Raw genomic sequence first — 11,869 nt, 5'->3', positions numbered from 1 at the left:
GGGTTGGAGGGGTCTGGTGTGGCTGAGAGTGGGGAGGGAATTGATTTATTTAGGGGTTGTGTTTATTTGCAACAGCCACCTCCTTGACTCCTGCGTGACAAACTACTGCTGCCATCATTTTTGCAGTTGGTTTTGGAAACAGGCTACCCCCGGCAGTGGGAGGGAAGCAAGGGGACTTCAGGGCATCTGTGGGAACTAACTTTCAGACCTCATTTATTTAAACCATGCTCAGCGGTGGGTTTTGCAGCCTCGGTGTAGGGGTGTTCATCCCGCAGCTCTATCTGCTCTTCACCCTGATGGCTCCCCTAAAGCATCACAGGGACACAAGGTGTAAAAGCCTGTCTTGCAAAGCAGCGATTCCTTCAAATTCGTGGTGAATATCACAATGAATTTATCTCAACTCCCCGTCCCTGAAGGTCTCGGGTCTGAGCTGACCCCAGCATTGAGCAGAGAGCAGCAGCCGGGGAGAGGAGCTAGTGGCAAATCACTGCTTTGTTTGTAAGTCGTCCCAGTGACCGATAAACCCTCGTGGAGAATTTTTCAAATACCTCGCAGTGTGGCCGTACGCAAGGGCTGCGTTTTTTACGTCAGCGGCCAGCTGCTGCCTCGCGCCCAGCCCTGCTCCCCGAGCTGGCGGCTTTTTAATCACATTTTTTCACTTAAAGTCACTGAGTCATCAGTTTGTGCATTGGGACGAATGCTGATATCCTGGCAGTACCACCTGTGTCCCACTAACCCACCCTGTCTGTCCAGCTGCACCAGATGTGACTGTTGTACCTTAAAAGTCACTCAAAACCGGGAGTTGAATTTGGTAGGAGCTAAGCTATCCAGAAACCACGCTTTGCAGGAATGATTTATTTTCCGCAACAACGTGGGTTGCATGTTTTGGGGGGTTTCCTGCAGGCAGGGAGCGATGCTTATCTCTGCCTTGGAGATGGGAACAGACCCAAATCCCTGCCTGAGCTCTCATCGCCGGTTTGTCCATCCTCAGCAGCAGCCCGAGGTTTAAAGCGCGAACGTTACCCTTATAGGGAGGTGCCGAGGGCTGGCCTGGGCGCCGGGAGTTTTGAAATCCCACGGCAAACTAGGGATTACCCCCTTCCTCGTCCCGTGTTCATCCCAGCCCGGGCCGGCCTCGCCTATGCCGTGGGATGCTTGGCGTTCCTGCAAGCATCCCAGGGCCGCCGGCCACCCTCCCCACGGCCGCCAAGTGCCGGCAGAGCCGGCAGCTGGATTGGCTGCAGTGGCCGAATCTTTCCTTTTTAGGCTGCGTGCCTGCTCCGGCTCGGGGCTTTTCCGCCGCGGTCCGAGCTTCAAACCGGCTGTGCCGAGGTGTCCTGTCCTGGCTGGCTGTGGTGCCGTGGGTCGGGGTGGTTTTGGGGAATCCGGCTGGAGTGGGGAGCTTGCAGCTGACCTACCCGTTCCCAAGCAAATGCCAGGGGTGGAATAGCAAAGCAGAGCGGGGTCTCGGGTCGATACCCGGCTGTTTGCACCAGCCCAGGGTTTGGGGGTGTCTCCGTGGCTTTGGGCCCCACCGTGGGTGGGATGGGGTCCTGACACAGGCTCCGTGTAGCCCCCCAGCACAGCCATGCTCCCTCCGTGTGGGACTTTCCCAGTGCTGGCATGGGCCACTCTCTCAATCCAACCCCCTATTTCCCCCCCTGCCCCACTCTCTGCTGGGTTTGGGGTTAATTTTTTTCTTTTCTTTTTTTTTTTTTTTTTCTTTTTTTTTTCCAGCATGTCATATATGGCAACCTTTTGCCTCGGTGACCTCATATTTGGCGGTGAACCAAGGGAACCGGGTTGGGATGTGAGGCAGCGGCAGGTCCCCGGGGCTCAGGGCGTGCAGTGGGGACGCCGACAAGTGTACAGCCAGGGGACCCAGGGGACAAATCCAGTCCCCGAGTGCTGAGGTTTCCCTGGAGGAAGTGGGATAACTGGGGCAGAGCCACTGCCTGGGGATGTTGGAGGTACAAGCGGGCTGGCCATGCCAGGGAGACACCGTGTCCCTGTCCTGCCCCGTGGGGTGACAGCCCAGAGTCCGCTCCCCCTCTCCGGGGCCGGGGGGGACATCAGGACTCTTGGGTCCCTTCTGGTGGCGGTGGGACCCTGCAGCTCTTGGTCCTTATTGCTGCACCGGTGCCTTGATGTCCCTGCCCTGAGCACAGCTCAGGACCCTGCAAAGCAAAGCAGGAGGCAGCCCAGGCACCCTGTGCCTCAGTTTCCCCATCTGCAACCTGAGTCCCCCATAGCTCTGGGGCATCTCTCCTGCCTCCCCCCTGCCCCAGCTGCTTGGGGAGAGTCCCCGGTGCGGGACCGTTGTCCTTAAAAAGGCAGCTGGGAGTTTGGCAGCCGCTGGTTGGCCTCTGCGAGGGCCGTCGGCCGCTGCGGCTCCGCTCGCCGCATGCCAAGGCTGCATCCGCAGGGGTGGCTCTGGCCCCCTCCCCGTGCTGCATTTGGGCAGGGGGGCCAGAGGACAGCACCCACGTTGTACCTCGGGGTGTCTGGGCTCATCCCGTCTCCAAAATCCTCCTGGGGAGAGGGTGAGAGCGGCGTGCACCCCGTGACACAGAGCTGGGCTTCAGACCTGCCAGTCCCAGCCCCGGGCAAGCTGAGGATTTGGGGAACGAGGGGCTTTGGGGCACCGAAAGCCCAAAAATGGGGGCAGAAAGAAAAAACTCCGGGCTGAGACAGCCCAAAGGTGCCAGATGCCGGCGAGACACAGGGGAACCGAGGCCGGGAGGAAGCAATGCACCAACCCAGTGCATTTCCAGTGTCTCGGCGATGCCAAATTCCCATCCTGGCTCTGGGATGTCCCCTGTGGCAGAGCCCTGACACCCACCTCCACCCAGGTGGGGTTTCTCCATGCTTTCCCCAGGAATCAGGGATGCTTCCACCTCCTTTTTGCCGAGACCGTCACTTATAAGGACTTGTGTCTCACTTGTTTATCAGAGCGGAGCATAAAAGGAACAGACTCACAAATGGGATGTTGCCTCCCAAGCATCCCCGCATACATTTTTCTTACAATAATTAACCGTGCTGGGTCCTACCATCAGTCCGAGGTCAATTTAATGAAACAAAACACCTTATATGGCCATATGGCTAACACACCATCACTTAGCCTATTTAGGGTCTTTGTTTAGAGAGGATCCGCCTCTGAGGTTTCACGGGCTCGCTGGTATTTATACCAAAGGCACATCAGGACTCGGTCCCAGAGGAAAGGAGCTCTCGCCTCCGCGGTGAGTACTGCCCAGCCCTGGTTTCCCTTTTCCTTGCAGGAGAGCGGGAAGGAAAAACACCCCGGGGGGGCTTTGGGGTGCCCTGGCATTTATGGGGTGACCCCAACTCGGTTTGCACAGCACAGGGGGGGATGCCAACCCCGGCACGACCCTGCAGCCAGGGGCTTCTGTGGAGGCGATGAGAGCTGGTCTGCGGCCAAAGCGGGTCGTGCTCTTCCAGAAATCCTCGTGATTTTGGTTTTTTTCTTTTTGGGCTCCTGTGAGGTTTTTGCCTGCTTCCCTCTGGATTTGGGAGCGCATCCGCCGGCAGAGGTGGGGGGTACCCCCTGGGAAGGGCTATTTTTTTCCCATTTTTGGGAAAGGATGCGAGGGCAGAGCAGCGAGGGGCTGCCGAGACAGGACTGGATGAGAAGGCATCGCCTGCCTTCCACCTGCCCGCTCGGCGGGCACCGGCCAGGGACGGCAAAGCCGGAGCACCCCGAGGAGCGCTGCTGCCGGTCGAGCACGGGCAAGAAGCTTTGGCACCCATTTCGGCACCGGCTGGCGAAGGATGGAGAAGCAGCATCAGCGCGGAGCAGCACCCGTGGGGGATGAGCATCACCCCGCTGCCAGCATGGCTGCACCAGGGTCAGACCGCAGAGGATTTTGCGGGTCCGCGCATCCCCAAGGACTCTAACCCTTCCAACACCTAAAGCCAGACGCGGTGTCACGGCGTAACCCTCTCCCCCACCCTTTAACGCTGTTTTCCCCCTTCGCCCCAGCTTTTCCCCCAGGTCCCCCCGAACGCCAACCGCTCCCGGCCCCACCATGTGCGAGGAGGAGACCACCGCCCTGGTCTGCGACAACGGCTCCGGCCTCTGCAAAGCCGGTTTTGCCGGCGACGATGCTCCCCGCGCCGTCTTCCCCTCCATCGTGGGGCGGCCCCGGCACCAGGTGGGTACCCAAGGCGGGGGGTGAGGGGCAGCCCCCAACCACCCCCTGCCTTGCCTTAATCACCGAAATGAGGCTAACGAGGCTATCTCTCTCGCCGGCGTTAGGGTGTCATGGTAGGCATGGGGCAGAAAGACAGCTACGTGGGTGACGAGGCGCAGAGCAAGAGGGGTATCCTCACGCTCAAGTACCCCATCGAGCACGGCATCATCACCAACTGGGATGACATGGAGAAGGTGAGACCCCCGCTGGGATGGGGAGTGGGTGCTGGCCCCGGCTTCGGTTTGGGGTAAGACCTCAATTCTCCTTTGCCTGCCCCAGATCTGGCACCACTCCTTCTACAACGAGCTGCGCGTGGCCCCCGAGGAGCACCCGACCCTGCTCACTGAGGCACCCCTCAACCCCAAGGCCAACCGGGAGAAGATGACGCAGGTAAGGTGCTGCGGGGCCCCCGGGGATGGGGACGGACCCTCCAAAACCGCAGGAAGGGCTGGGGGATTTGGGGGTTTAGCGAGACGGGAGGAGCAGGCGGTGGGATGAAGCTTGGTGCTTTAATAACGGCAGAGCTCTCGGTAGCGTACTCACGTCCTTGCGTGGACCCACAGGTTTCTCTGCGGCGCGTGGACCTGTGGGGTTTGCCACGCAATGCGCTCACCCACGTTTTTTCCATGCAACGCACTGACCCACGTTTTTCAGTGCAACGCAGCAATCCGTGTGTTGTTCTGTGCAATGCGTTGACCCACGCGTCTGTGCAATGCAATGATCCACCTAGTTTTCTGTACAATGCAATGATCCATCTATTCTTCCGTGCAACGCAATGATCCGTGTGTTTTTCCATGCAATGCACTGACCTAGTCTCTCCAGGAAGGCACGGCCCCCGTGGGTCGGGGTAGGATACCACTGGGGACCCCCATGCTCCCCCCTAACCCGCTGCCCCTCTCACCCTCCCTCCCAGATCATGTTTGAAACCTTTAACGTCCCCGCCATGTACGTCGCCATCCAAGCTGTCCTCTCCCTCTACGCCTCCGGCCGCACAACCGGTGAGTAGGACGCGTAGCATCCCGGGGACCATCCGTGATGGGGAAGGGACCAAGCTGGCTTCGAGCCCCCTCCCTCACCTTCCCCCCCTTCCCAGGCATCGTCCTCGACTCCGGGGATGGCGTCACCCACAACGTGCCCATCTACGAGGGCTACGCTCTGCCCCACGCCATCATGCGTCTCGACTTGGCTGGCCGTGACCTCACTGACTACCTCATGAAGATCCTCACCGAGAGGGGCTACTCCTTCGTCACCACCGGTATGGGGCCGGGGAGGGGGGTACAGGGTGATGGGGGACCCCACGGTGCTGCCACGGTACCGGGTTGAGCCTGTTTGCCGTTGTTGTCTCCCGCAGCCGAGCGGGAAATTGTGCGCGACATCAAGGAGAAGCTCTGCTACGTGGCCCTCGACTTTGAGAACGAGATGGCCACGGCTGCCTCCTCCTCCTCGCTGGAGAAGAGCTATGAGCTCCCCGATGGGCAGGTCATCACCATCGGGAACGAGCGTTTCCGCTGCCCTGAGACCCTCTTCCAACCCTCCTTCATTGGTAAGCCCACCCCGAATTGTCCTGGCTGTTCCCTAGGTGGTTGCCACCCATCCCCACCACCCCACCGGTGGGCAACCAGCTCCCATGGGTGCCCTGCAGAGGCGTTTTGGGGCTCCCCTGGGTGCTTTGCACCCCAAAGCGGGGGGACAAACCCATGGGTGACCCCATGGCTCTTTTGGGGAGCCCTGAGGAGGCACGGGTGGGGGTCAGGGTGCTGACAGCCGCCTTCCACCCCAGGCATGGAGTCAGCTGGCATCCATGAGACGACCTACAACTCCATCATGAAGTGCGACATCGACATCCGCAAGGACCTCTACGCCAACAACGTGTTGTCCGGCGGCACCACCATGTACCCCGGCATCGCCGACCGCATGCAGAAGGAAATCACGGCGCTGGCTCCCAGCACCATGAAGATCAAAGTAGGTGGGGGGAGGTGGGCAAACCAACACCCCAAATCCTCTCCTGGTGCAGGTTTGGGGGAGGTGGATCAAGGGGTGCATCCTAACGGCTCGTGTCTCGGCAGATCATCGCCCCACCGGAGCGGAAGTACTCGGTGTGGATCGGCGGCTCCATCCTGGCGTCCCTCTCCACCTTCCAGCAGATGTGGATCAGCAAACCCGAGTACGACGAGGCCGGACCCTCCATCGTCCACCGAAAATGCTTTTAAGCCCCCTCCCCACCTCGCGGCGGCCCCCCCCACCCGGGCTGGGGCGCCCCGCTCCTCCTCGCTCCCTGCTGCTCCTCCCCACCGCCCACTGTGCATTAAAGCCTTTTCTCCAGGCTCTGCCCCTTTTCTGGGAGATTTTGGGGTGTTGGGGGGTGGGAGGGACTGGGGGGGGGGCGGCGCTGAGGGTAATGGGCAAGGGGTGGGGGAGCCCTGACCTCATGTTGGTGCCTCTGATCCCATGTTGGTGCCCCTGATGTCATGCTGATGCCCTTGACCCCACGTTGATGCCCCCGACCTCATGTCAATGCCCTTGACCCCACGTTGGTGCCCCCAATGTCACATGGACGCCCTCAACCCCGTCACCTGTCCCTGTGCTGATGCCTCCAACCCTGTGGTGATGCCCGTGACCTCCTGGTGGTGTCCTCAACCCCACGTTGATGTCCCCAACCCCGCATTGATGTCCCCAACCCCACGTTGATGCCCCCAACCCCACATTGATGCCCTTGACTTCAGGTTGATGCCCTTGACCTCACGCTGGTGCCCTTGACCCTCTCTTGGGGGCTCCCACCCCCAGCCAATGCCCTTGACCCCCACGCGGGTGCCCCCCCAAGCCCATGTCGGTGCCTTTGACCCCACACAGGTGTCCCCAATGTCACGCTGATGCCCTTGACCCCGTGTCAATGCCCTTGACCTCACGTTGGTGCCCCTGCCCCCCCCCCCGCCGCCCCCATACTGGTAACCCCAACCCCACGCTGGTGCCCCGCCCTGTCCCCTCTCCAGCGCTGCCGGGACATGCCGTGGGCGGAGTCACATTTGCATAAATTACCATACACCCCACCACCCCCCCAGCGCCGCGCGCCTCCGGCCGCCGCTTCCGCGGCTGTTTCCCCCCGCCCCCGCCCCCCGCGCGTTGACGTCACGGGGAGGCAGCGCGCGCCGCTCATTACCATTGCATTAGCATATGACGCGGGAAGGCGGAAGCGGTGGCGGGATGGGGCGGTGCGGGGCCGCCCTGTGCCTGGCCCTGGAGGGGAACATCGGTACTGGGGGGGGACACACACGGGATAACGGGGGTCCCCGGGGTGCCAAGGGGAGGGTCGGTGGCTTTCGGGGTGGGGGGGGCAATTTGGGGTGCGGGGGGGGCTGCCTGGGGAAGGAGGGGGGGGCAGGAGGAGGATTTGGGGTGCGATGGAGGTGGGGGGATTTGGGGTGCTCGCGGGGGGCGCAGCCTGAAGCCTCCCGGCGTCCAATTTAATGTCTGTAATTAATTAATTATTGCTGCCCGACTGGGGCGGGGGGGGCACCCCAAAAACCCGCGTTACCCCACAGCAGGCGCCGGGGCAGGGGGACACAGAGGCTCACCCTGCCCACCCACCCCCTCCCTCCGCAGCCGTGGGGAAATCAACGTTCCTGAAGCTGCTGGGTGCCACCTTCCCCGAGTGGCACTTGGTGACCGAACCCGTGGCACAGTGGCAAAAGGTGCCAGCCGGCGGCACGGCGGAGGTAACGGCGGGTACCGGTTGGCGGGTACCGGTCGAGTCACGGCACCGTTCGGCAACCCCGCCGCGGCGGGACGGCCTCGTCCCCCAGCTCTTCCTTCCTTCGTAGGCGTCCGTGGGCTCCGCCAACCTTCTCCAGATGATGTACCAGGAGCCGGCGCGGTGGTCCTACACCTTCCAGACCTTCTCCTGCCTCAGCCGGCTGAAGGCGATGCTGGAGCCGCCGCCTGAGCGGTTCCCCGGGACCCCCCACCCTGTGCGGGTCTTCGAGCGCTCCGTCTACAGCGACAGGTACCTGGCACCCCCAGATTAAAATACGAAAGAAGAGGGATGAAGGGATTAAATGGGAGAACGAGCGTCTGCGCCGCTTGGGTTGTGTCCCCTGGGGTGAGCAGAGCCACCGTCCCCAGTGAAGCCCGGAGTGATGCTTAATTACAACAATGCGCTTGTTGGATAATTTGGGGCTTCGTTATCCCCCAAATAACTTTTGCAATAACCTTCGCCCCTGTCAGGCGGTGGCTTGAAATCCCTCGGGTGATGGATGGGCTCGGTAGCGGTGGGCCACACCGGGTGGCTGTGTATCCCCCAACATCGCTCAGCCCCAAATTAAGGATTTCCGCCTTAATTAAACGCCAGCTGTTCCCAGTTGGCGCAAAAAAGGCAAAAAAAGTGGCCGTGAAGCCACTTGGGCTGGGGATGGCGTGGAGGTCCTGATGCTGGCGGTGCCGGCTGCCCTTTCCCTTCTCTCCGTCTCTTCCCAGGTACGTCTTTGCCAAGAACCTCTTTGAGGCCGGGCACCTGCAGCCGCTGGAATGGGCCATTTACCAGGACTGGCACGGCTTCCTCCTGCGGCAGCTGGGGCCCCGCGCCGCCCTCCACGGCTTCCTCTACCTGCGGGCGATGCCGCAGGTGGGTGCCGGCGAGAGCCCCCGTGTTCAGCGGGGAGAGAGATGCGGCAGGCGTTCGGCTTCGCTCGGAGCCTGGCGAGTGCCTGGAATTACCGAAGTGTTGGGTTTTAACCGTAACTCCCTGCCCTGGAGGAGCGGGGCCCGCTCCTGTTCCCATGGGAATGTCGCTCCTGTTCCCATGGGAATGTCGGGAATGTCGGTGGGAGTTTTGCTACGGATCCTAGAGGGGATTTTGGGGAGGGAGGGCTGCTGCATCCTCCAGGGATGCCCGGCTGCGGTCCCTCCCCTTGGGCTGCTGTGCCAGATGCCTGCATCCCGTTAACCTCCCGTCTCTCCCGTTAACCTCCCATCTTCCCTGCATCCCGTTAACCTCCCGTCTCCCGTCTCTCCCGGTAACCTCCCGTCTCCCGTGCGGGTGCAGACGTGCCTGGAGCGGCTGCGGCGGAGGGCGAGGAGCGAGGAGGGGGGCATCCAGCTGGGGTACCTGCAGCAGCTCCACGGCCAGCACGAGCGCTGGCTGGTGGAGAAGACCACGGAGTGAGTCCAAATCCATCCCCACCGCACTCCCCTCCCCGGCACGCGGACCAGCTGTGGTTTTGGGGTGACCCCCCTGATTTGGGGGTTTATTTGTTTTAAGCCCATCTCTCCCTCCCTTCTTCAGGGTCCACTTTGCGGACGTGAAGCACGCGCCCGTCCTGGTGCTGGATGTGGACAAGGACTTTGAGCACGACGCGGCCGCGCAGGGCGTCCTCATGACACAGGTGGGCACGGCCGAGGCGGCACGGCTCGGCGGGATCCCGCTGCCGGGAGCGCCGGCACAGCCGTCGGAGTCGTGCCAACCTCTGAGCCTCCGCCTCATCTTCATTTTTCCATGGAAAAAATAATTTCCACACCCTCGGTCCAAGCTGGTTTAAACCTCGGCCATCCCGGCACCATCCCGGTGCCATCCGGCACTCTGAATTGGCTTCTCCTTGCAGGTGGAGGCTTTCGCGACGGCGCTGCGAGCCCAAACTTTGCCATCACGCCCCAACCCTCTCTGAGCAGCGGCAGCATCCCTGCCCACCGGTACCCACGCCGAGCGGCAGAGCCGGGAAAGGGGCATCGCCGCCGCCAGCTCCGGCCGAAGATCCCGACACCAAGGACAAGGGACACGTCCTGGTCCCCGACTGTCCCCCTCGGTCCTTTTATTTTGGGCAAGGGGTGTATTTAAGGCGCTGACAGCGCGGGGTGGATGGTTTAAGGCGAATAATCGGAGGCGCAGCCGTGCGATGAGCTTCGGGGCAGCATGATGCGCTCACCCCCCGCGCATTTGGGGGACCAGGTTGCCGCCGCGACCCCCTCCCCATCTATAGGGATCCCCAGCCGGGGACGCCGGAGCCGGGGATGCTCCGTAAGGTGGATTTAATGCACTGGTTAAATTCCAGCGGAAAAATCGTCGTGGCTCATATTTAAGTTACGCCAACCCCCGTATTTTATTATTTTATATATTTATATTTTTTTCCTTTAAATTAAAAACAAAGCGACGTCGAGCTCTTCTGTGTCTTGAACTGCAGGCGGGGGGGTCGGGGTGGGCTCCAGTGGGTGCTGTTCCACGGGGGGGATGTTGTTCCTCCAATTTTGGGGTGTTTGTGGCCAGAGCAGCGGGGGTGACCCCGGGGAGGGGGACACAGGGGACAGTGCCCCTGGGTTTGGGGGAAAACCACGGGGATTTGGCACCTGCTGGGTGGTTTTTGCTGGGGAGGGGGGTTGGATCTTTAGGGGTACCCCTTTGCGGGGAGGGGGGGGGTAGCAGCCAGGACTCCCTCCGCCTTTAGGGGAGGCTGTGGTGGGGTGTGCGACCCTACATAAACACGGGTGGGGCGGGGCCAGCAGGGGGCGGGGCCCGCAGGGGCGGGGCCAGCAGGGGGCGGGGCGAGCACGTGTGAGGGGCACCTGCCCCGGAGGTACCGGGGGGGCAGCGGGGGGGGGGGGGGGTGCTGGGATGGGGGGCTGTGGGGCAGGGTTTGGGGCGGGAAGGGGGGGATTTGGGGCAGGATGTGGGGCAGGGGGTCGGCGGGCTGTGGGGTGGGGGATTTGCGGGGGGGCTGTGGGGCAGGATATAGGGCGGGGGGGGGGGGGGTACAGAAGCCGGGCTGCCACCCCCGGGGTTTTCTCCAGCGACCCTACAATAACAACAGAGCGGGACCTGCACGGACCCCCACTAACGACCCTGCAATAACAACAGAGCGGGGACGCTGACACGGACCCACGGCCGCCCACCCTGCAATAACAACCCGGTATGGGCTCAGAACTGACAACCCTACGATAACCACCCGCTGCACCCCCACGGCCGGCGACCCCCCCCCGAAACACCCCCACAAAACCCCCTCCCCAACTCACAGCACCCCCCCAGACCCCCCCCACCCCGCTTCCCCCCCCCCAAACCCTCCACCACCACCAGGCCCTCCCACCCTCCCCACCGTTACCCCAGAGGGTCTGGCTGCCTCTGCCCCCCCCCCCCAAAAAAAATAAAACCAGGAGCCTTGCTTGCTGCAAAGCATTGTGGGGGGTGGCACAAGGCGCTGGCCCTGAGCCCCCCGGCCGGCCGGCGGGTCCCCCCGAGCGGGCGCCTGCAGAACAAAGGACGCAGCAGCAGCAGCAGCAGCAGCAGCAACGTGCAGCTCCACTGCAACACCCCCCTGGGGTTGGGGGGGGACGACAATTTGCATCTTTATTTCAACCCCACTTTTCCTTCCACACCCCCCCCCCCCCCCCCACCACCATCCCACGCTGCCGTGCATGCACTTAGCTCCGGGTCGAACCCACCCGGCCCCCCGTTTCCAAGGGGGTGCCGTACCCCTTTTTTCCGGTAATGCTCTTCATATCTAAATTGGGGGCGCGTGGGGGGGGGGGGGCGGTGGTGGTGAAGGGGGGGGTGTCGCGTGGAAAGTTGCCGGTGTGCGGCTGAAGTTGCGCGGCGGCGGGGTGAAGTTGTGCGAAGCTGCGTGTTTTTAAGGGGAAAAAGAAAAAAGTAAAACGGGGTTGGGAAAAATAAGGGGGTG

General features: G+C 62.1%; 2 protein-coding genes across 2 annotated transcripts; both read left to right on the top strand.

Moving 5' to 3' along the window:
* The first annotated feature begins 169 nt into the window (after positions 1-169).
* Positions 170-6,534, top strand: ACTG2 (actin gamma 2, smooth muscle). The gene is made up of 9 exons (XM_052805311.1): positions 170-3,239; positions 4,001-4,172; positions 4,277-4,405; positions 4,491-4,601; positions 5,125-5,209; positions 5,305-5,466; positions 5,563-5,754; positions 5,992-6,173; positions 6,278-6,534. The coding sequence occupies exons 1-9, from the start codon at positions 3,091-3,093 to the stop codon at positions 6,419-6,421; spliced, it is 1,326 nt and encodes a 441-aa protein (XP_052661271.1). The 5' UTR covers positions 170-3,090; the 3' UTR covers positions 6,422-6,534.
* Positions 6,535-7,382: 848 nt separating this feature from the next.
* On the top strand, positions 7,383-10,351 carry DGUOK (deoxyguanosine kinase). The gene is made up of 7 exons (XM_052806659.1): positions 7,383-7,461; positions 7,812-7,924; positions 8,030-8,215; positions 8,686-8,829; positions 9,250-9,365; positions 9,490-9,589; positions 9,806-10,351. Exons 1-7 carry the CDS (start codon positions 7,383-7,385, stop codon positions 9,866-9,868), a joined length of 801 nt encoding a protein of 266 aa, XP_052662619.1. The 3' UTR covers positions 9,869-10,351.
* Positions 10,352-11,869: the final 1,518 nt, after the last annotated feature.

The sequence above is a fragment of the Harpia harpyja genome, chromosome 13, assembly GCF_026419915.1.
Source record: "Harpia harpyja isolate bHarHar1 chromosome 13, bHarHar1 primary haplotype, whole genome shotgun sequence".
Taxonomy (NCBI): domain Eukaryota; kingdom Metazoa; phylum Chordata; class Aves; order Accipitriformes; family Accipitridae; genus Harpia; species Harpia harpyja.
This window is presented reverse-complemented; position numbering and strand designations above follow the sequence as displayed.

Coding starts and splice junctions, on each gene's coding strand:
- ACTG2 (XM_052805311.1), top strand. CDS start 3,091: ATGGCCATATGGCTAACACACCATCACTTAGCCTATTTAGGGTCTTTG. Junction 4,173..4,276: donor TGGGGCGGCCCCGGCACCAG/GTGGGTACCCAA, acceptor CGCCGGCGTTAG/GGTGTCATGGTAGGCATGGG. Junction 6,174..6,277: donor CCAGCACCATGAAGATCAAA/GTAGGTGGGGGG, acceptor GTGTCTCGGCAG/ATCATCGCCCCACCGGAGCG.
- DGUOK (XM_052806659.1), top strand. CDS start 7,383: ATGACGCGGGAAGGCGGAAGCGGTGGCGGGATGGGGCGGTGCGGGGCC. Junction 7,462..7,811: donor GGCCCTGGAGGGGAACATCG/GTACTGGGGGGG, acceptor CTCCCTCCGCAG/CCGTGGGGAAATCAACGTTC. Junction 9,366..9,489: donor CTGGTGGAGAAGACCACGGA/GTGAGTCCAAAT, acceptor TCCCTTCTTCAG/GGTCCACTTTGCGGACGTGA.